This window comes from Chroicocephalus ridibundus, chromosome 1 (assembly GCF_963924245.1).
Source record: "Chroicocephalus ridibundus chromosome 1, bChrRid1.1, whole genome shotgun sequence".
Lineage (NCBI taxonomy): Eukaryota > Metazoa > Chordata > Aves > Charadriiformes > Laridae > Chroicocephalus > Chroicocephalus ridibundus.
Genome location: NC_086284.1, coordinates 168,977,974 through 168,999,397, shown reverse-complemented (window position 1 = coordinate 168,999,397; position 21,424 = coordinate 168,977,974). Strand labels below are relative to the sequence as shown.

Here is a 21,424-nt window from a genome sequence, read left to right as displayed (position 1 = left end):
CTTATATGGAGATATTAGGGATCTAGAATATATTGGGGACAAATGATTAAAAAGGATGTATTATTACATAAATGTCTTGTGTGTGTAGAATAGTAAGCATTATCTTATAGTTCAAAAGTTTAACTGTGTGATTTTAGAGTTTATACCCTCACTGGTATAATTCGTGAATATGAGATGCCTTTTAATGATAAGGAAAAGCTCACAGCCCAAGTAATACACCTGGCATATTTAATATTTTCTCGCAAAAGTGGTATTTCTGGTCACAGTAGACCCTCTACATAACTGAGAAACAGTAAGACGTTTTAGTTGCAGCTTTACTATTTCTATGGAATGCTAATGGACATTATGCTACTTTGGTGCTTAATTAGTAAATTGTCTTATGCAAAAGAAATAAACTGGGGAGAAAAATGAACCCCTGAAGTTGAGGGCAGTATTAGATTGGAAACGGGCCCAAAATGCTTAGGAAGAGGATTAGGGGAGACAGAGAGGAAAGTGACTAATATAAATTTGCCAGCAGTCTGCCCGGAGGGGAGCCAGCCAGCTCTCAAGAAAACTAGCAATCAGCCAGACAGTAACCTGGTAAACTATCCATATTCCAGACAGCCAAAGGTAAGGGAAAAGAACAACGTTTCTGCAAGCCTTTGGTATTTTTTTGGATGCTTGATAAGTTGAGTACTAAAGTAATAATATTAGTGGTGCTTAGTTGCTGCTCATTTGGCTACTTAATGTGTTGTTATTGTGTTTTTATTTAATTATTTTGTTTGCTGGCTTCTACAATATTGTGGTCATGGCATCCACTTAAGGAGATTCCTGGTGGATGTACTCATTTTATGCTGTGCTGAAGTTACTGTGCTGGGCTTCTGTACTAAATGGCCTCATTATTGAGACTGCAGATTGCTTTTTCTCTTCATTTTCTACCCCAAAAAGTGAAATCTGTGGATTGCGATTGCATTTGAACTAAACTTTTGTTGAAGAAGTAATAGGAAAATTAGCAGTAATCCTTTTTTCATTGTTTAACTCTGAATTTATTCATGTTTTTCCTAATAGTGGCCTGTGCTTTTCAGTTTTCAAGGCTACTTCTACTGTTTCTGTAAAATAAAAAAAATATTATTAGATTAAGAACAGATACTCTGCAGAATTTACTGTAAATGTAAATTTCCTGTTACTTCACTATTTATATTCTTATTTGAACAAACACCAACCATTTCATTGTCACTGATATTCCCATTCTATGAAAAAGTAAAGGAAAAAGCAGGGACTTCACAATTCTAGTATCCTGAATGCCCTTTTTTGCCTGTGACTAGCTCAAGACTGAGACTGAGACCGTGTCATTCTGTACGACTTTTCACTACTTCTTTTTCCTTGTTTGTTCCCCAAATCATCAATTGCTGCTGAAATTCTTACCTTTCACAGAAGGATTTCATATATATGTAAACCTGTGATTTGTAGTTTTAAGAATGGGTTATATTTTATTGATAGTTACAGTGTTTTGCAGTTCCTATTAAAAAATACTGAGAAAGGACATGGATTTAGGCTTAGAGAGTGACAGTAGAAAAAGGCATTAATGAAACACACATTGTTTACAGAAATGTTTTCACTATTTCTCTCCCTAACAATTTCTATCATCCTTACAAAATTGAAGCTCGAATTGAATATTGTAATAATTATTACGTTAATTTCCCTGAAATCGCAAAACTGGTTTACTTTTGAAAGCATATATAAAGAGCTTATGTAAAGAGAGCTCTTGGAGAGAAAACAAACTTATACTTGTGGTTTAAAATTGTAGGTGAGTTAAAAGATTTTATTGTTTATTGTTTTAGGTGTTTAAAACAGAAAGTGGAGAGAGGCTCCTAGAGATAAATGCCCACGATGATGAAATACTTTGTTGCGCTTTCTCTGCAGATGGTGAATTTGTAGCAACTTGTTCAGCTGATAAAAAAGTGAAGGTAAGGAAATGGAGAGCAGACAATTTTTTTCCTAATTAATAATTCAAATTTCAGTTTTCACCAACTCAGGCAGACCAGATTCTTAAAACTAAAGCTTTTTTAAACTGTCTTAAATCTTGTGTGGATAGTTCACTACTTAACAAACCGACAAACAGAAAAGCCCTGCTTGTTATATAACGTAAAAGATGCTTAACGTTAACATCATACTTACAGAATGACCACTTATTTTACTTGTATTATCAGATGATTCTTTTTAAGTAGAACATAATGTGTGAGTCCAACCCTATCCATAATATGAGACTAATATATCCATAATTCTTTTTTCATGGTGTCTTTTTTCCTCTTAACACATGAATAATTTGGAATTTTAAATTCCTCAGTACTGTAGCAAAACCTTGGTGAAATTCCAGTATTTATCAGATTGTAATCTGAATTATGACCTGCCCCTTATAACTTCTTAGTTCTAATTGTAAATATATATGCTTTCCCTTTATCTTAAAAATATTTTTGAGGTGTTATAAAGAATGTTTTAGGACTTTATCTGTATTTCAGTGTAATTTACAGATTTTTTTTAAATGAAGTATACTTTAAATGTATTTAAAAGTCTTTTTCATCCTTTAATTCTGTGTAGATCTGGAATTCAAGAACGGGCCAGTGTAAGTGTGTATATGAAGAACACTCGGAGCAGGTCAATTGCTGCCAGTTCAATAACGGAAGTGGTCAGTACCTTTTAGCCACCTGCTCGAATGACACTTACATAAAAGTAAGTGGAAAAGGTTGAGATTATTCTCATGTTGCTTATCATAACAGGATAATTATTGATGTATAAATATATTTAAACACTATAAATGACACTTTTTTTAAAACGAGCCTGGTAGAAGAGAAATGGCAACAGAGTAAGAGTACTGACTACAGGTCTGTAATTGGATTTCAACAGAGCAGAACAGAAGGAGTGTTCATGCTCAGTAAAGGAGAATGAGCAACTCCTCTATTGGTAGGGCATGGAGGTGAGGGCTTTGGCAAGACTTTTAGAGGGTGGGATGAGAATGGGAGAGTATGTGAGTGAAATACCTGATTAAAAACAGCATAAGAAAAATGAAGGCAGAAATTTAGGATTGAAAACATTTGTAATGTAAAAAAACTGGATGCTGAAGGATTGAGGAAAAAAAATGATGGAAGTGTAGTAGGTACTTTTTTTTGATTAAATTGTTTGGGCATAGTAAAGAAATGAAGATGGAAGCCAACAAAATAGCAGTAAACAAAGCAAGAGGTTTGTCAGGTTAACTAGCTGGTACTGTTCAGACTGAGAGGCAGTATGTATACACAGAAAGAACAGAAATGGAGCAACTGAAGTCTGCATCTGAGGGAAAGAGGAAAACAGAAGAATCAAGTAAGACCTAGACTGTGGCAAATAAGAGTGCAATACCATAGAATCATAGAATGGTTTAGGTTGGAAGGGACCTTAAAGACCATCTAGTTCCAACCCCACTGCCATGGGGAGGGACACCTCCCACTAGACTAGGTTGCTCAAAGCCCCATCCAGCCTGGTCTACAACTAAGCAGATCAAATGGTTAGCTGGCACTGAAGATGATGGTCCTGCCCTGGCTGTATATTCTTGCCTTTGTTGCAGTGCATATGCTGATCTTATTCTGCAGTGGTATGGATATTCAGACTGTCCAAGACAAACATGAGAGATTTCATTTTTTTAACTATGCATAAGGTACATAATTCTGAACTTCAAAGTTGAAAGAGGCAAGAGGAAGCTTCTTCCTCAGCCTTAGGAAACTTTCAGTAACTTTGTGCTGTTCAAGGGTCTTGTCTAAACCGTACAGGAAGTTTAATTAGTTCTATATAATTCTGGTCTCAGTAGCTTTCATGCAAGTTAGCAGATGGAGGTAAATTGTGGGGTAGTCTGGGTAGTAGCATCAAGTCCATGAGTATGTGGGTAAAACTAAGAAAAAAAAAAAAAAAAAAGTATTTGAGGTTTTGGTTGCCATTGCATGATTTTGAGAACAACATGAATAATCTGTCTTGGAATAAATCATTAATATGATGATATTTATACGTTTATTTCTCATGCAGCTTTGGGATTTAAACAGAAAGTATTGTAGAAATACGATGATTGGTCATGAAAATTCCGTCAATCACTGTAGATTTTCACCAAATGATGAATATGTTGCTAGCTGCTCAACAGATGGAACAGTAAAGGTACACAGTGTATTTTTAAAATGACTGCTTGTTTTGGTGATGGATTTTTTTTTTTTTTATAAAAGGCAAAATATGTATGAGAAAACTTTTTGTCTGTATGGTCGGCTTTAATGAATTAAATCCTGAAATGGTTGATTATTCATCCCATTTTTAATACAGGATTTTGAAATGGCTTGTCCAGTAGCAGGGAAAAAAAGTTGAGTGCCTGTAGTCATAAATAAATCCTAGCTAGCCTCATTTTGAATCCTTTACTTTTCACCATCTTTCTTTTTCTTTTTTCTTCCCCCCCCCCCAATGTACTTTAAGAAAACTTAGGAGGGTGGTGTGAAGCTTTTTTTTTTTTTAAACAAGTAATACATTTTTAGATTAATTGAAAGTTTTATCATCTCTGAAAATGAGTATCAGTAGACACAAAAGTTAAAAGCAATTTCTATGTGCCATTTTTCATGTATGCACTAGAAGAGAATTGAGAGGTTTATGTTTTGTTTTACCACAGAATGCAAGCATTCTTTTTATTGCCTTTGGTTGCAACAGAACTGTGCTATTTCAGAATTGCAGTTCTTAAAACACTGTAGAGTTGCTAAATTAGGAAAGAAGGGTTGTGGTAGCTGTTGCCATTCAGAAGGAAAATTGTGGTGCAGAGAACAGAAGTATTCAGTAGATTTTTGGCAGGTGCCTCAATGACATTAGGGTGCAGAATTAGATATATACCAGATTTCCCATGGTGAATGGACTTTTAATAGAGTTGCAGAGCAGAGATTGTTTTTATTTTTGTTCTTCTGCTAACAGACAGTGTTGTAGCTGGAATGACAGCTGAAGGGGGGAAAGCCCAGGGAGTGGGTTCTGCTACAGTGTAGTCCTCTTTTTTGTTTCTGGGGTCTTTTCTTTGGGCTTTTTGTGGGGTTTGTGTGTGTGTGTGTTTGGGGTTTTTATGTTGGGGTTTTTTTGCCCCCTTTTTTTTTTTGGTCTAGGTTGTCTGGGCTTGTAAATATTCTAATGCTATTTCTTGACTGGGGAAAGTTAGCAAAGACTTTTTTTTGTATTCTACCCCCTGCCTCCCCCTTCTTTCCTAGAAGTGACTGGGAGTTCTCTCTACCCTCTTGTATTCTTTATCCACATCAGTAAAAAGAGCTTTTGTTTATTTCCTTTACTTTTTATTGCAGCTTTGGGAAGCGCGCTCAGCAAATGAGCTGAAAAGTATTGAGATAAAAGATTTCTTCAAAAATGCAGATGAGCAACCAGATGATGTGGAGGTCTTAGTAAAATGTTGCTCTTGGTCCAGAAATGGTGACATGATTTTGGTGGTAGCCAAAAATAAGCTTTTGGTAAGTACCTCTAATAATTTTCTTGAGGTAGTACAGAATCATAGAATGGTTTGGGTTGGAAAGGACCTGAAGGATCATCTAGTTAGAAATTCTGATTAAAGATAAAATTCCAGGCCATTAAGATGTTTCAGATATAAGGTGCATGGTTTGAAGTGTGTGTAAAGTAAAAATATGTGGGCAAGAAACTTGTTGACTGAGAGAGATACCTTCTAAATTCAAGAATGTACGCTGTTGAACACGTAAGCTATTTGTCTATAGTGAAGTCGTGCCATTGGATGCTAACTATTGTAATTCTGTGTTCACAGCTTTTTGACGTTAAATCATGTGGTTTGTTAACACAAGTCATCGTAAGTCATCACAGTACAATCCAATACTGTGACTTCTGTCCTGGTGATGAATTAGTAGCAGTTGCTTTGTCTCACTGTTCTGTTGAGGTAAGTGATTGCGTTTGCTACAATATACCAGGAAGGAATATTTGTAGCGTAAAATGTTCCATTTGTCTTAATAGTTTCTTGTATGCAGAGATAAAGCAATTGTAGCTATTTTAGCAGGCTTTCAGTGTGCTTCATTCTTTTTAATCTTCATTCACTTCTGAAATGTAAAATATTAATTGGGAAATAAAATTTTAATTATACGTTCATTTTGGGCAAAAAAAGTCACATTTATATAAAAAAGACTAGGCTACGAAATGTCTTTGAAGTTACTGTTGTCACTCACAGGAGTATATGCCTTCCCATTGCTTAACTCAAACAAAATCCCCTCTCCTTCTATATGCTGCTCCAGAATGTGGCAACTCACTAAAAAGGAATAAACCACCTAGGAGGAGTTTGGAACTAGCACAGCTAGAGTAAGCCTGTACAAGTATCATTTTTAGGGTTGGGTTTTTTTTTTTTTGTTATTTGGGTTTAGTTTTGTTTTTGCAATCTACGTGGTCAGTTGAACTTGTATTTTTCTTTTTTCTTTTTTTTTTTTTCCCCTGCTCATCTTTTAAAATTATAGCAGTCAAAGAGGCTGCTGATTCAATTTCCCGGACCATCAAAATCTGATAAGCAGGCACAATTCTTGTTACATCTGATTTCAGAATGAGAAGTAAGAAAATACTAGAAGAAATAGTAATTAAGTGTATATATATTACTTGTTTTGCACTGTTTTCTCTGTAAATGCAATCTAAGTCCATTTGAGTTCTTCTTTCATATTTTTGTTGTAGTTATGGAATATAAAATCTTTATCAAAAGTAGCATATTGCAGAGGACACATGAGCTGGATTCACTGTGTGACATTTTCGCCAGATGGATCTTTATTTCTGACATCATCTGATGACCAGACAATACGTGTAAGATGACATCTTTCTTTTTTGAAAAACATGAATTTCATAGACTCATGGAATAGGTTGGGTTAGAAGGGACCTTTAAAGATCACCCAGTCCAACTCCCCTTGCAATGAGCGGGGACATCTTCAACTAGATCAGGTTGCGCAGAGCCCCGACCAACCTGACCTTGAGTGTTTCCAGGGATGGGGCATCTACCACCTCTCTGGGCAACCTGCTCCAGTGTCTCACCACCCTCGTTGTAAAAAATGTCTTGCCTATATCTGGTCTGAATCTACCCTCTTTTAGTTTAAAACCATTACCCCTTGTCCTATCGCAACAGGCCCCACTAAAACGTCTGTCCCCATCTTTCTTATGAGCCCCATTTAAATACTGAAAGACAACAATAATGTTTCCCTGGAGCCTTCTCTTCTTAAATTTTTATATATATTATTAAAGTTTTAATTTAAGGAATATTTATTATAAAATTGCATAATATATATTATGCTTATATTATATATGATATATATTTAGTATCTCTGTGTGTTTATAGCCAATATAAATTTAAATATTTGTTATAAAATTATAAAATTATTTAGATCTATAGTAAAATTACCTGTCTTTTTTACTTCATTTACTGTATTATCTAAATTTACTGTGTATTGCTATGATTTTTTTCAAGTCCAGTGGTGTTCAAGAGTAATTGTAACCTTCTATTTTGTCTTAGATATTATCTGAATCAGGAATTGTGAAGTTTTTTGAGGATCCTAGCAGATACTTTCATTGTTATATATATTTGCATGTTAATATTTAGGATAGATTTCTATACTTGTAATGCCTCATTAGTAACCTTTCCTTTTCTCCCAAGTTAACACTTACGTTCTTGGAATTTTGAAAGCAGATGAAGTATAGAAATCTGTACTTGGTATTTTTTGTAATTGGATTTTAACATTCTTCTTTGCATGAGAAAATTGTGGACTTTATAGCTATGACTCTAAACACAGGGGAGTCTAGTGGTCAGCCTGGAAAAAATTAGTTCTGTTTCATCTGTTGGAATCACTATAGTAATTTCACAGCCTTCCCTAGTAAATAAAAATAGCAGAAGCATAATTTTCACTGATTTTAAAAAAATCAGTATTACTTGCAAGTTTATAAGACTTTGGTTTACAGGTAGTCTTACTCAGGAAGTATCATATCTTGTTCTTTAATAAAACTAACTAAATTCTGTGTTCTTCAACAGATTTGGGAAACAAAGAAGGTGTGCAAGTCTTCTGATGCTGTGCTAAAAAGTGAACTAGACGTTGTATTTCACAATGGTGAAGTGATGATTTTAGCAATTTACAATCAGAAGCATTTGCAAGTAAGTTGTATTTCTCAATATGTTAATACATTTGAATGTTATCTACAAATCTCAGTAGGAAACAGAGGAAGCACTGAAAGAACTGCTTGTTCATGACTTCCGACAGTTGAATCTATAGCAGGTGACTCTTAATGTATGATAACATTTTTGTGTCTAGAAACTCTGCCTAGTTTAGTAAGCCAAAAATGAGGATTGAGGGGAAGTTTCCACACTGATGTCAGAACTGAAGCTGGATGCAGGAGAAGAAAACTGTTCTCTCTTCATGACCGGCAGGGTTGTGCGCCCTCCAAGGAGCTTAGCTGTGCACAGCAATGTGTAATGTGTGCAGCACGTATAGACCAGGTGTTACACAGCATATGTACATAACGCATCACAACTACTGTGTAATAGCTGAAGGAATTGTCTCAGATTGGGAGAGTGAAACGCGTGAGATAGGTCTGACTATAGCCTGAGGAGAGCATGGGACTTTTTATGTCCCAAAGAAAATATTAATAGTGGATACAGTCTTACTACTGTGAGTCCCTCCACCAAGTAGAAAGTACACCGACATCGAAAATATATTTTTCCATTCTATGATAGCAAATGCACGCACATCTTCTTTTTTTTAATTTTTTAATCATGATTCTCTAATACGTAAAATAAAGTCAGTTGATAGGATTTTCTTTGAAGTGAAGGCAATACAGTTCATTCAGATTATGCTTCTACTTGACTGTAACTATTTAAAAGTGGAAACACTTTCATATGTGTTGCAGAATGCTGCTTATGCAAACCAATTACATTTTAACCCACAAAATGGGCTGTCCTGGTTTAACGCCAGCCTGCAACTAAGTACCACACAGCCACTCGCTCACTCACCCCTGGTGGGATGGAGGGGAGAATTGGAAGAGTTAAAGTGAGAAGACTCATGGGATAAAGACAGTTTAATAGGTTGAGCAAAAGCCATGCATGCAAGCAAAGCAAAACAAGGAATTCATTCACTGCTTCCCATGGACAGACAGGTATTCAGCCACCTCCAGGAAAGCAGGGCTCCATCACGCATAACAGTTACTTGGGAAGACAAATGCCATCGCTCCAGACGTCCCCCCCTTCCTTCTTCTTCCTCCAGCTTTATATGCTGAGCATGACATCATATGGTATGCAACATTCCTTTGGCCAGTTCGGGTCAGCTGTCCCAGCTGCATCCCCTCTCAACTTCTTGAATACTCCCAGCCTACTCGGGGGTGGAGAGGTGTCTTCTCATGAGAGAAGACTCCGCTGTAGAAAGAGAATAGATTTTTCACCCTTGCACAGACGAGAAATTTACTGAAAAGACAGTGAAGCATTTGTGCTGTAATTTAACAGTATATCTCTGCTATCACATACCTAAAAGTAGTTTTTCTTACAACTGCAATGTTTTACCCTTTGTAATTTGTAATCTCTCAAAATTGGGGTCCTAGTCGTCTTTTGATGTGCAGTATTTCATTTATAAACACGTCACACTGATAGCTTTCTAAATTTAAACTTTGTTTGTAAATCATTGTGTTCTAAATATTTTTTTTTCCTGGGGGAATTGATTTGAGGGCGATATTGAGTTGAGATTTGGTGTATTGTGTGTGCTAATAAGTTTAAAGCCATGCTTACAGGATGCACTTAAAGTATTTTATGCTCCATTTGGCATGAGCCGTAGAATCTGTCTGGCAAGGTAAATTTGAGCATGGAGCTCTCTATATGGCTTTTAAAATTTGGGAATAGCATTTTGAGTTACAGTTTTTTGTAGCCAGATAAACTTTAAAAAGCCTTCTAATACTGAGATATGTTTCCTTCTGCAAACTTGTCCTGTTCAGAGAGCATTCTGTGAAGACAGTTAAATTGACCTTCAAAGCAATTGGTTTATAAAAGTAACTGATCTTTATAATTCAAAGTTTGAAACTGGTACACTATTTTCTTTAGCATTCTTAACCCTGTATTGTAATTTATTTAAGTTTGAATTTAAAAATATTGTAATAACTTAATTAATTTCCTATCTTTCAGCTTATCAATGGAAACACAGACAGTGTTATTATGCAGACAGCAGCTCAAGAATCCCCCATTTCCTGCTGTTGCTTAAGTGAAGATCTTAAATTTGCAGCTTTTGGACAGGAGAATGGAACAATAAAGGTATTAAATCCTAGATTTGGTTTTAAAATGGTAGGAAAACACCCTTCTTGGCGCTTTTTCTTTTTGAAGAAATGTCATTCAAATGACTTTGTACAATAATATTCTTTAAAGTTTTTACATTTGTGAGTGATACCTAAATGACAGTAATGTAAAGGTAGTGATAATAATCACAGAGTCCCAGAATGGTAGGGGTTGGAAGGGACCTCTAGAGATCATCTAGTCCACCCCCCCGCCAAAGCAGGTTCACCTAGAGCAGGTTGCACAAGAACACATCCAGGTGGCTTTTGGATATCTCCAGAGAAGGAGACTCCACAACCTCTCTGGGCAGCCTGTTCCAGTGCTCTGGCACCCTCAAAGCTAAGAAGTTTTTCCTCATGTTGAGATGGAATTTCCTGTGTTCCAGTTTGTGCCCATTGTCCCTTACCTGTCACTGGGCACCATTGAAAAGAGTCTGGCCCATCCTCTTGACATCTGCCCATTAGATATTTATAAGCATTGATAAGATGCCCTCTCAGTCTTCTGAGATAATGTAGCTCTGAATTTCATTTTACCAAGGATTAAGCTAATATGAATTTTTGTTTGTTCCAATCCATTGACTGAGAATCATGTGTTTACAATCTTGTGTTATTTAAAAAAGAATTTGCACGTTCTTTTCTTCCTTTTCCTCAAGTATGTAATATAAATATAATTATTGTATTCTTCATTGTAAAGGTATTACAGGTGTTGGATGGGAAGGTTCTGAAATCCCGGGAGACCTACAGGACATCCGTGCAGCATTGTCGGTTTACCTCTGATTGTCAGACACTCATTTCAAGTGCTCATGATCCAGTTATACAGGTTTGGAAAATATTTAAAAAGATTACATTGTAACTTATTTACAACTTATTTAAAAAGATCTTTTATACTGTAGATCATGTTAGCTCAATAAATGACTACTGTATTCTGTATTGCTCCATCTTAGGGCAAGGGACTGTAGAAACTGTAGCCTCTTATATATACCTTATGTGATAATGAATATTGCACAATTTCTATTATTAATGCTGTGGATGATAGAAAGGCACCAACTCCTTTGAGATGGGTGAAAGGAATATTAATTTTTGAACAAGATAAGCAATCAGAACTGTTGAGTTAAGTGAAGGGTTTTGGATGTGGCCCAGAACTGGCTATTTATGGTAGGTCTGTCAGTGGCCTTGCTTACACTGTCTGAAGGAATGAGGTAAAAAGACCTGTGGCTGAGGAGGCCGGTGTGTCCACCTAGTCCAGTGCAGTGCTGAGTACAGATACGAGCTATAAATAGAATGGCTACACTCATGCAGTCTCAAATTAATAAGGTCTGCCTCTCAGCAAGGTAGGTTGGCTCCACAGAAGCATTCTGGTTTGTCTATAGTAGCATTTTAGCTCACCTCAGGGATGCGCTTTTGAAGTGAACGTCCTGGTCGTTGATGCACGCTGTGCTTTAGTTTGTACTGCAGAGCAATTGCTCTGACATGCTGACAGGATTCCTAAACTAGAGCACATGCTCCAGCTACTAATAAGCATTCACTCCACACAACCAAACTTGAGCTGGTTTGAAGTAAAACCTCCAAAACGCGATGGGGTGCTGGTCCTCAGCACTGGTTTGCTCACCACATCTATTCCAACTTCAGTGTTCTACCTGCTTGCAGATATACAGCTAACCTGTGCTGCATGCCACTTTGGTGTTTGTTTCGCTCTAACTCTGCATTGAACTTGTAGATCTGAAGCTAATTTGAGTGCCATCACTGCGGTCAATTAAACAGTACAGACAGCTCACCAGTTTATCAGCTTTTGGATCCTTCTTTCGGGTCTAACGTGCGTAGTTTTTCTTCTGTGTCCTCAGCTCCCTCTAGTGGATAGTGCCTCAGTTAAGCCTCCAGCATTGTTATCTGAATGAACGCCTCTGCTTTCTGTTCTTTCTTTGATGCTGAAAACCTGTTAATTTGAAAATTATTAAATCATTGTCATTTAAATTGATGCTTAATAACTTCTGTAAAATAAAAAAAAAAATCACATTTTTTCAGTTTTCAGTGGATAGTTGAATTAAAAATAGATGTGTCATTTTGTTATAAAAATGCAAACCGAAATGGCATTTCATTAAAAATATACTTTAAAAATATAAAAGAAGGTTAATTTAAGTATGGAAAATATGAGTTCTGCCAGATGATGGAAGTCTATTTGTTGCAAAAAACAAAGGTTTAAATCCCAAAACTTCCGGGGTGCCTAGAAAATGATTGTTTTGCTTTTTCTTTTTAAATTACCAGTGAATTTTAATCATCAAATTCACTTTGAAAGTCAGGTTATGTGTGTATTGTAGGAAACTCTCGCACAGGTTGACTATTAAATACTATGGCATCCTCAGTCTTCAGCATGTCTCTATGGATATCTTCATTATCTAGCCTTTTAATTAGTTGCCACCTCCATAAGAATTTTCATTATTCCTGTGACTTAAAAATCCATCAGCTAGTTCATTCTTCTGAACTTATGTTTGCCATTAAATTTTTTTTTTTAAAGTTTTCCATCTTTTTCATTAGGTATGGAATTGGCAGTTGAGTGAATGTGTATTTCTAAGAGGACACAAGGAAGCCATCAAGGATTTCAGACTTCTGGAAAATTCCAAACTTCTTTCTTGGTCATTTGATGGAACTGTTAAGGTAAATAAAAGGCTGTGTATTGACAAATTGCATAAAATACATTTTATCTCTTCTAAGATTTGATATTTTGTGTTGACAAATATTTTATTGAATTGATACTAAAGTGTGAGCTGATGTTTAAGACGCAATTTTGCATTTTCTATTTCTAGTAAGATTTACGCTTTTGTTGTATTTTAACTATATCAGTAAGTATAGTAAAATGTTGGCCATATTAGAACCATGTAGCTGAGTTTTATCTCCTGTATATTGTTCTGTAAGATGCAGGGGTTTTAACTTTTTTACGGTGTTACAAAAGTAACAGGTTTTTCCTGTATATTTGGTAGGTTTGGAATATCACTACTGGAAACATAGAAAAAGATTTTGCTTGCCATGGAGGTGCTGTCCTTTCCTGTGCTGTTTCACCTGATGGTAGTAAATTTTCATCTACTTCTGCTGACAAAACTGCAAAGGTTGGTTACTTTTTGCAAAGATAAAAATGATGTCCTATTTGTCCTGGAATGTATGCTATATTTTTTTATTATGAGGTAACTAGTGATTATTTAAGTTATCCTGTTGTATTTCTAGTATTTAATTTCCTGTATTGGTGAACATGTTTCTAAAGCTGTTATTCATAAATGATCTTGGATATAAAACTCTTCAGGCTGTCCTGGTGACTTCTGTACAAATAAAATGCATGTTTAATGCACAAGTTTGTGCAGAACACTTTGTTTAGTTCTCTGTATTGATTATTAATCGCCTAACATTCTTAATTTGGAAATCTAAGTTAAGAAGAATTTCTGGAACTTCCACTGAAAGTGCTGTCCATAGTTTCTGGTATTCCTGTTCAGAAGCAAGGTGCAAAAAGAAGTGAGCAGTTTAATATTCTGGGGCTGGCCCATTAGATTTTTAAAGTGTCCCGGTAGATTTTTAAAATAAAGCTTTAAATGGATTGTTGAATCCTTTTTCTATGAAGAGCTTTAATTTTAATTGTAAATGAATCAGTTTCATTAAAGAGTATATTGCAAGGACAAAAATATACTCACAGTTGGTTCGGTAATTTGTAGCAAATGCATTCTTGTCTGATTCAGATAATAAAAAGTAAAACAGACTGCAGTATAATACGTACATAAATTTGCACACATACATGCATATATACAAAAAGTCTTATGTACTTTTGAATACTAATGCCTTTTTAGGAAGAAGTCATAATTGTTTTTGAACACTTCTGTAATGTTTTCCATTTAGATATGGAGCTTTGAAAGTTCATCTGTTCTTCATGAGCTGAAAGGTCATGAAGCCTGTGTGCGGTGCTGTACTTTCTCTCCTAATAACGTCCTATTGGCCACTGGAGATGACAAAGGAGAAATAAGGGTACTGCTTTAACCTTGCTCTTTATTTTATAATTCAGTTGATAGTCAGTTCACAGACATGTGTTCTCATAGTTTGTGTTCTGCATGTCTAATTTGTTATCATTGTGCTGAACATCATGGAGTTTGCCACATGAGGCAGTAGTTTGTAACCATATCGATAGATTTATGTTCCATGAATGCTGAGGAACTGATTCACACAATTTACTAATAATTCTGCTGCGAATTGCACGTGTGATTAAATCCTCCATATATGATACAGTTCTAAGAGGAGAATTCATTTTTTTGGATTATTCTGTCACTTTAAATAGAATGCTTATTTACAAGGTGGTTTTTTTCCTAATATAGAAAAATACATTTCAGCTTTCCTTACCGGAGACCTTTTTTTTGCCATCAAATTTACTTACATACATAATCTTCTCTCTCTTTTAGATTTGGGACGTTTTAACAGGTGCATTAGTTCACTTCTGCTCCCCAGTTACTGTAGATGAAGGAGAACCAACACATGGTGGTTGGGTAACAGACCTCTCATTTTCTCCTGACAGTAAAATGCTTGTGTCATCTGGAGGCTATCTTAAGGTAAGGCTTAAGATAATAAAATATCCTAACATACCTAATTAAATGGCAATACTCTGATAATTCTAAAGGAAAATGCAGACTAATTCAAAGAAACAAACCTGAAATGTTTTTCTTAACACAAAGCTCCTCCATTTTCATGGCTGTCTAGCACTTGTCACTTCTTTTCTTCTCAAATCTGAAAGTCCCCTGAAAAGGTCTCTTCAAAATTCAAGTCTGAAGTCTGAATTCTTTTTTCAAACTCCATATATTCCATTTTCATTAGCTTCAGATTTTTATTAGCAACGTCCTTCATTAACATCTTTAATATTAAAGATCCCAGTAATTTTTGTTTGCTTTAATATCCACTCAATTCCAGCAGCAATTGTGTTCTTTGTATTAGGCAGAAAAATACTCTGTCAGGCTTTTTTTTTTTTTTTTTAAGATACTGAGTTTTAAATTTTTTTCATAAATAGAAATGCAGAAGGAATTGCAAATGATAATTTTCTGCCTTTAAAGACATTCTATAAGTAATCTTAGGAAGAAGGCATGTTGAAACTGAGGAAATCAGTCTTTTCATCAGCCTTTCATTGGTTCAGACTGGGCATATGTTTTTTTGGGAAGGAGCGGAGGTGGTCTTTCAGTCTGTGAATTGGTTCTTCTTAATTATAAGTTTCTCACGAGTTTGTTTTTTCCCTCATGCAATAGCTAATACCTGTTAGTAGAAACTGTGTGTGTATGTGAAATGACAGGTGGTGGAGTTCTTATCGTGCAGAGTGCCGGAGGTTCATGGAACAGATCCTCCTCAGTGCCATTACATGGCACGTGCAGGAGAACAGGGTGGTCAGGCCCAGTCAGCATGGGTTCGTGAATGGCAGGTCATGCCTATCAAACCTAATATCCTTCTATGATAAGGTGACCCACTTAGTGGATGAGGGAAAAGCTGTGGATGTTATCTACTTGGATTTTTGCAAAGCTTTTGACACTGTTTCCCACAGCATTCTCCTGGAGAAACTGGCTGCTCATGGCCTGGACAGGTGTACTCTTCGCTGGGTAAAAAACTGGCTGGATGGCCGTGCCCAGAGAGTGGTGGTAAATGGAGTTAAATCCAGTTGGTGTCTGGTCACAAGTGGTGTCCCCCAGGGCTCGGTGCTGGGGCCGGTTCTCTTTAATATCTTTATCAATGATCTGGATGAAGGGATCGAATGCACCCTCAGTAAGTTCGCAGATGACACTAAGCTGGGCGGGTGTGTTGATCTGCTTGAGGGTAGGTTGGCTCTGCAGAGGGATCTGGACAGGCTGGACCGATGGGCTGAGACCAATGTATGAGATTCAACAAGGCCAAGTGCTGGGTCCTGCACTTGGGTCACAACAACCCCATGCAGCGCTACAGGCTTGGGGCAGAGTGGCTCGAAAGCAGCCCAGCAGAAAAGGACCTGGGGGTGTTGGTGGACAGCCGGCTGAATATGAGCCAGCAGTGTGCCCAGGTGGCCAAGAAGGCCAGCAGCATCCTAGCCTGTATCAGGAATAGTGTGGTGAGCCGGACTAGGGAAGTGATCATCCCCCTGTACTCGGCACTGGTGAGGCCCCACCTCGAGTACTGCGTTCAGTTTTGGGCCCCTCGCTACAAGAGGGACATTGAGGTGTTGGAGCGTGTCCAGAGAAGGGCTACAAAGCTGGTGAGGGGTCTGGAGGACAAACCTTATGAAGAACGACTGAGGGAGCTGGGGTTGTTTAGCCTGGAGAAGAGGAGGCTGAGGGGAGACCTTATTACCCTCTACAACTACCTGAAAGGAGGTTGTAGAGAGATGATGGGGGCTGACCCCTTCTCCCTGGTGACAAGTGATAGGACGAGAGGGAATGGGTTCAAGTTACGTCAGGGGAGGTTTAGATTGGATATTAGGAAACATTTTTTCACTGAAAGGGTTATTAAACATTGGAATAGGCTGCCCAGGGAGGTGGTGGATTCACCATCCCTGGAGGTGTTTAAAAAAAGGGTAGATGGGGCACTTAGGGACATGGTTTAGAAGTGGCTTTTGTCAGGTTAGGTTAAAGGTTGGACTTGATCTTAAAGGTCCCTTCCAACCTCAGCAATTCTATGATTCTATGATTCTTGGTTAGTTGATTGTTGGTCAATGTTTAGCTGTTGGACATGCTACCAGGCTAATTCTTTGAAGTCAGTTGGCAACTATTTAACAAAGACCATTGAATTTTCTAATTTAGCATTGAAAACATTTTCTGGTGTTCATTTCATATTAAGGAACAAGGCATGCATCCTGTTTCTGGCTTTTTGTCTTGGGGTTACACGGTATAGCGTCATGATGCTTCTTAGAGTCATAGAATGGTTTAGGATGTTAGGGACTTCTGGAACTCATCTACTCCAGCCTGTTGGTAGAAGGTTGCTTGCGGAGTTGGGTAAAGTTGCTTAAGGCCTTGCCCCGTCAACTTCTGTCCCCAACTCCAACAGAAATGCCTCTGGGCCCTGAGAGGAGTCTGACTTTGTCATCTGCAATGCTATTTTTGGTAGCTGAAGACAGCAGTTAGCTGCCTTCTCTTCAGGCTAAACAAATTCAGTGCTCTGCCTCTCTTCTATGACATTTGTTCTAGGTGTCCAGCCACCTCAAAGAACATGTGCTGGACTTGCTTCAGTTTGTCCGTGTCCTTCTTATACTAGGGTGGGGCTCACCACACAGTGACTGAACTGCTGACTTACTTTTTGGATCTGCCAGTCCACCCAGTATGTCACCTGCTTTGTATTCCACCCATACAGTCTTTATCTCTCCAGTTTGACTTTAGGGACACTATGGGAGACCATGTTGAAGGCTTGGCTAAAGTCAAGGTTAATTGCATCCACTGGTCTTGTCATGCTTTTTGCAGAGCCGCTATTATTGTCACTAGAAGTCAATTGGGTGGTTCAGCCAGCATGATTTACCTTTGGTAAATCTGTGCTAGTTTTTCATGATCATCATCTTGTTCTTCACATGACTTGAAATGGCTTCCAGAAAACTTGTTCCATAATAATCCCAGGCACTGGAGTGAAGATTACTGGCCTGTACTTCCCAGCATCTTCTTTGCCCTTTGTGAGAATGGGTTTGGCATTTGGCTTTTTCCAGTCATTGGGACCAGATTCAATCACCATGTCCCCTCAAAGTATTGTATTGCTACTTTTCTTTCAAGATCTACAGATGGATGTGCATGACATGCATGAAAGCACACGCACAACCTTTTTGTAGTGAAAGTCTAAAACATTTCAGAAGTTTGGACCTCTAAAAACTGGACTGAGTTGGATTGTAGAGTTACATGGAAGATACCTTCAAACAAATGAGTCATCTTATTCATAGATGAGGTGCATCCAGCTATGTACTGTTGAACTTGCTGTGTGAGTGGTACCTGCGGGCCCAGCACCTGATCATTTATCTACCAACAAAGATTCAAGAGCTAATTAAGAGCCATTTTGTTGTTTTGTTTATTTTTTTTCCCCTGGATCTCCATCAAATAACAGACACTTTAGGAAAGGTGGTTTTAATCAGAATGTTATAGCTGTGTAGTGCCAAATCTGTATTATGCACACAACTATAATGTTACATATTTCATGAGATGAGTAAGGTAAAAAGTAGTAATACCACCTGCTTTTATGGATGATCAAAGCTGAAGGTAATCTGTTTCGATATTTTGCTACTGCACTCAAAATTTGGAAGAATAGAGGGTAGACTTCTTATTGGAACAATCAAGTAACATCTTTGTGCTGGATTGCATTTGGTTCAATTTTGCATTGGTCTACGGTTTTTCTGAGAAATGTGAAATTTCAGTCTATGTTCATGGAGTAAACTGATGGTCGAAGGTTTCTCTCTATCTTTGTTATTAGTGTGTACTGTATATTCTAAAAAAAAATATGAAAAATTCTAATCTCTCTGAAAAAAAAATCTGTCCTACTAACAAAACTGCAAATCGTTTCAAATGCGTACATGATTGATCCTCTTGTGAGTCCAAGTAAGTTTTTAAACCCAGCTACAGTTTCAGTTATATTGTCTGGCAATGCATTTTATGTATTCATTTGGTTATAAAAAAAAAAAAAATCTTTTAAATTTTTGACGCGTTACACTTTACATCTGTTGATCGTATTTTGTGATGGGGTAAGTGGCAGTACCTGAACTTATTATTTTGTATGCTTTCCTGAAATTGAACAGCTTCAGTCTTCTGGAATTTTATTTTCATATGAAAGTCTTACACCTCTGGTAACTGCTCCTAAACACTTTCTACTTAAGAGTGTTTGTGTTTTGATTTTTAATTCCACCTCTTTGGGGAAGGCGGTCAACTGGGCTTGCCATGCTAAGCCTCTTTATAGAATTTATTCTCAGCTTCCTTCAACTAACTGAAAGTGTATTGTTATTTTTTTATAGTGGTGGAATGTAACTACTGGAGAATCCTTACAAACCTTCTACACAAACGGAACAAACCTCAAGTCAATACATGTATCCCCTAATTTCAAAGTGTATGTGACTGTTGATAATCTTGGCATTCTTTACGTATTGCAGAAGCTGTGATTAATGTGCCGAACACTGCAAAGATAATTAGGTTTTTTTAAACTGGAAACAAAATTATGTTAAATATTTGTCTGCCACTCGTTAAGCTGTGAATTATATTTTGTTGTTGTTTTCACGATGTTTTCATGTATATTTATGTACACTTATGCACATTTTTTCAAATGAACTTGGATTTAATCTTGTTTTTAATAAGCACTATTATAATCCTTAAGTCTTGATTTGCATCTTAAGTATGTTGCTTCCAGTTTTGTAAGGAAATTATATTAAGATTTATTCAAATTAGTTGAAATTAATATTAATAGCAGTGAAGAAATGATAGGAGTATAATACTTTGAAATTGTATTTTGTGCTAAGGCTGATGGCTAAATGCTCTCTAGCCATGAACACAACTGTGTAAGATGCAAAAAAATATGGTTTTTTCACTGTGATACAAGGATTTTCATTTAGTACGGAATGGAAAGAATCAGGGACATCCTTCATTTGAAAAATGAAACTAGCTGTCTTGGCGCCTGATGTTCAAAACAAATCAAGTAGCTGTTCCGTTTACAGCAGCGGTGCTTCCCACTTGTGGTGAGAACCTTCATGCTTCCAACCTTGTGGAGATAAAGCGCGTTGTAACACATAGGAGCTGTTCCTGTTAAAGGGAACATCTTGAGTCTTGTTTTAGCAAGGCGAAATCTGAAAAGATATTGCAATTGAAGGGGAAGAATTGTGCCACTTCTCCAGTCAAAGAACGAATACAGCTAACCAGCTAAACTGAGAATGGAAATTATTTAAAGGGTACGTATCGAAAAAATATTAGAAGGTGTGAATTTTAGTTATTTTTCCTTTCGGAATTAGTATTCAGTTTATACTATGGAGACATTTTACTGTCAGCTTTGTTTACATGAGATTCTATGCACAGGGATCTCTTGCCTGGTAATATGTGATTTTCTTTTTTTCTTTTTTCTTTTTTTAATTTTTACAGTCTATTTATAGATTCAGTATAGGGTAGACATGTTGACGTTTTGTACTAATTGTACTTATTTTTTGTGAATAATTAGATAATAATTTTTCTTAGGTACCCAGTAAGCCTTGTTCTAGTAAATTGCCTCGCAGCAGCACAAGCATATCATGGTTTTCATACTTTTGTAGTTGGCAGTGGAACACTCACTCTAAGTACTTGATTGTAAAAAGTACATTAGCAAGTGTCTCAACTGATACTGAATAATGAAATTCTCAGTTTTAGTATTTTTTTGTGTGCGTTTCAGAAGATTTAATATACGTTCTGGTTTTGACAATCACCAGTTTTTCCTCTTTTTTTTAACTTGAAATTCCAGCATTTCTAAGGTGCTATTAAATACGGGTGAGTATAATAAAAGTACTGCTGGCAGAAATGTAAAGAGAAGAAATTCAATAGAAAAAACGTGATGTTTTGTATTCTAAGTATGTACAGCATTCAATAAAGATAATCCAGGCAATACTGGCCAAAGTTGTAAATGAATTTGAATTCTTGAGTGTTTTTTTTATTTTTTTACAGGCTAGGAGGGAGGGGGAGTGCTGCCTCTTTTATTGTGGTTTTATTTTCAATCTAAACATAATGCTGCTTTACAGACTGCATCAAAAATACTTTGACAGGTAAGCAACAGTATTGAACATGACAGTGGAGGAAAAAGTGAACAAAGGGAAACGGAAGTCTTGGAACACGTCCTGCAATGTTCAGGACAAAGATGCTTCTACTGTCTACTTTGTACAGAGCTTGTCAGTTCCCTCCCGGAATAGCTGAAGCTTCGAGGAGCGGGAAGCTCCTCCCACCCAATGTCCCTTGATGGCGTAGGCTCTGCTGTCCCCACCGCGCAGGACCGCGTTGCTTTGAAATTAGAGACCCAACTGGGTAAAAAGATACAGGATAAATGCTTCACCTGAGGAACCAGGGCAGAAAGCTGTCTTTTGTGACATTGCTAATGAAACTTTGGCAATGGGAAAAATTGTTTGTGGTTTAATCAGGAAAGTGACCTGTCAGTGAGTGGAGGTCATAGACGATTTCCA

The 21,424-nt window shown here is 37.0% G+C and overlaps 1 protein-coding gene across 5 annotated transcripts in view; it reads left to right on the top strand.

The window, feature by feature from the left end:
• The window catches only part of APAF1 (apoptotic peptidase activating factor 1), a 37,946-nt gene extending 17,089 nt beyond the window's left edge, over positions 1-20,857 (top strand). For 2 of the 5 annotated variants that reach the window (XM_063322736.1, XM_063322735.1), the window contains exons 15-28: positions 1,821-1,946; positions 2,578-2,709; positions 4,030-4,155; positions 5,319-5,480; positions 5,786-5,914; positions 6,688-6,813; positions 8,027-8,146; positions 10,157-10,282; positions 10,994-11,119; positions 12,832-12,951; positions 13,275-13,400; positions 14,176-14,301; positions 14,730-14,876; positions 19,253-20,857. In XM_063322736.1, coding sequence (XP_063178806.1) covers positions 1,821-1,946; positions 2,578-2,709; positions 4,030-4,155; positions 5,319-5,480; positions 5,786-5,914; positions 6,688-6,813; positions 8,027-8,146; positions 10,157-10,282; positions 10,994-11,119; positions 12,832-12,951; positions 13,275-13,400; positions 14,176-14,301; positions 14,730-14,876; positions 19,253-19,396 — 1,836 coding nt within the window. In that variant the 3' untranslated portion in view covers positions 19,397-20,857. Of the gene's footprint in view, positions 1-517; positions 610-1,820; positions 1,947-2,577; positions 2,710-4,029; positions 4,156-5,318; positions 5,481-5,785; positions 5,915-6,687; positions 6,814-8,026; positions 8,147-10,156; positions 10,283-10,993; positions 11,120-12,831; positions 12,952-13,274; positions 13,401-14,175; positions 14,302-14,729; positions 14,877-19,252 lie in introns of those variants that run through there. The other 3 variants (XM_063322737.1, XR_010069458.1, XM_063322739.1) reach the window with 3 other exon arrangements.
• The last annotated feature ends 567 nt before the right edge of the window (positions 20,858-21,424 follow it).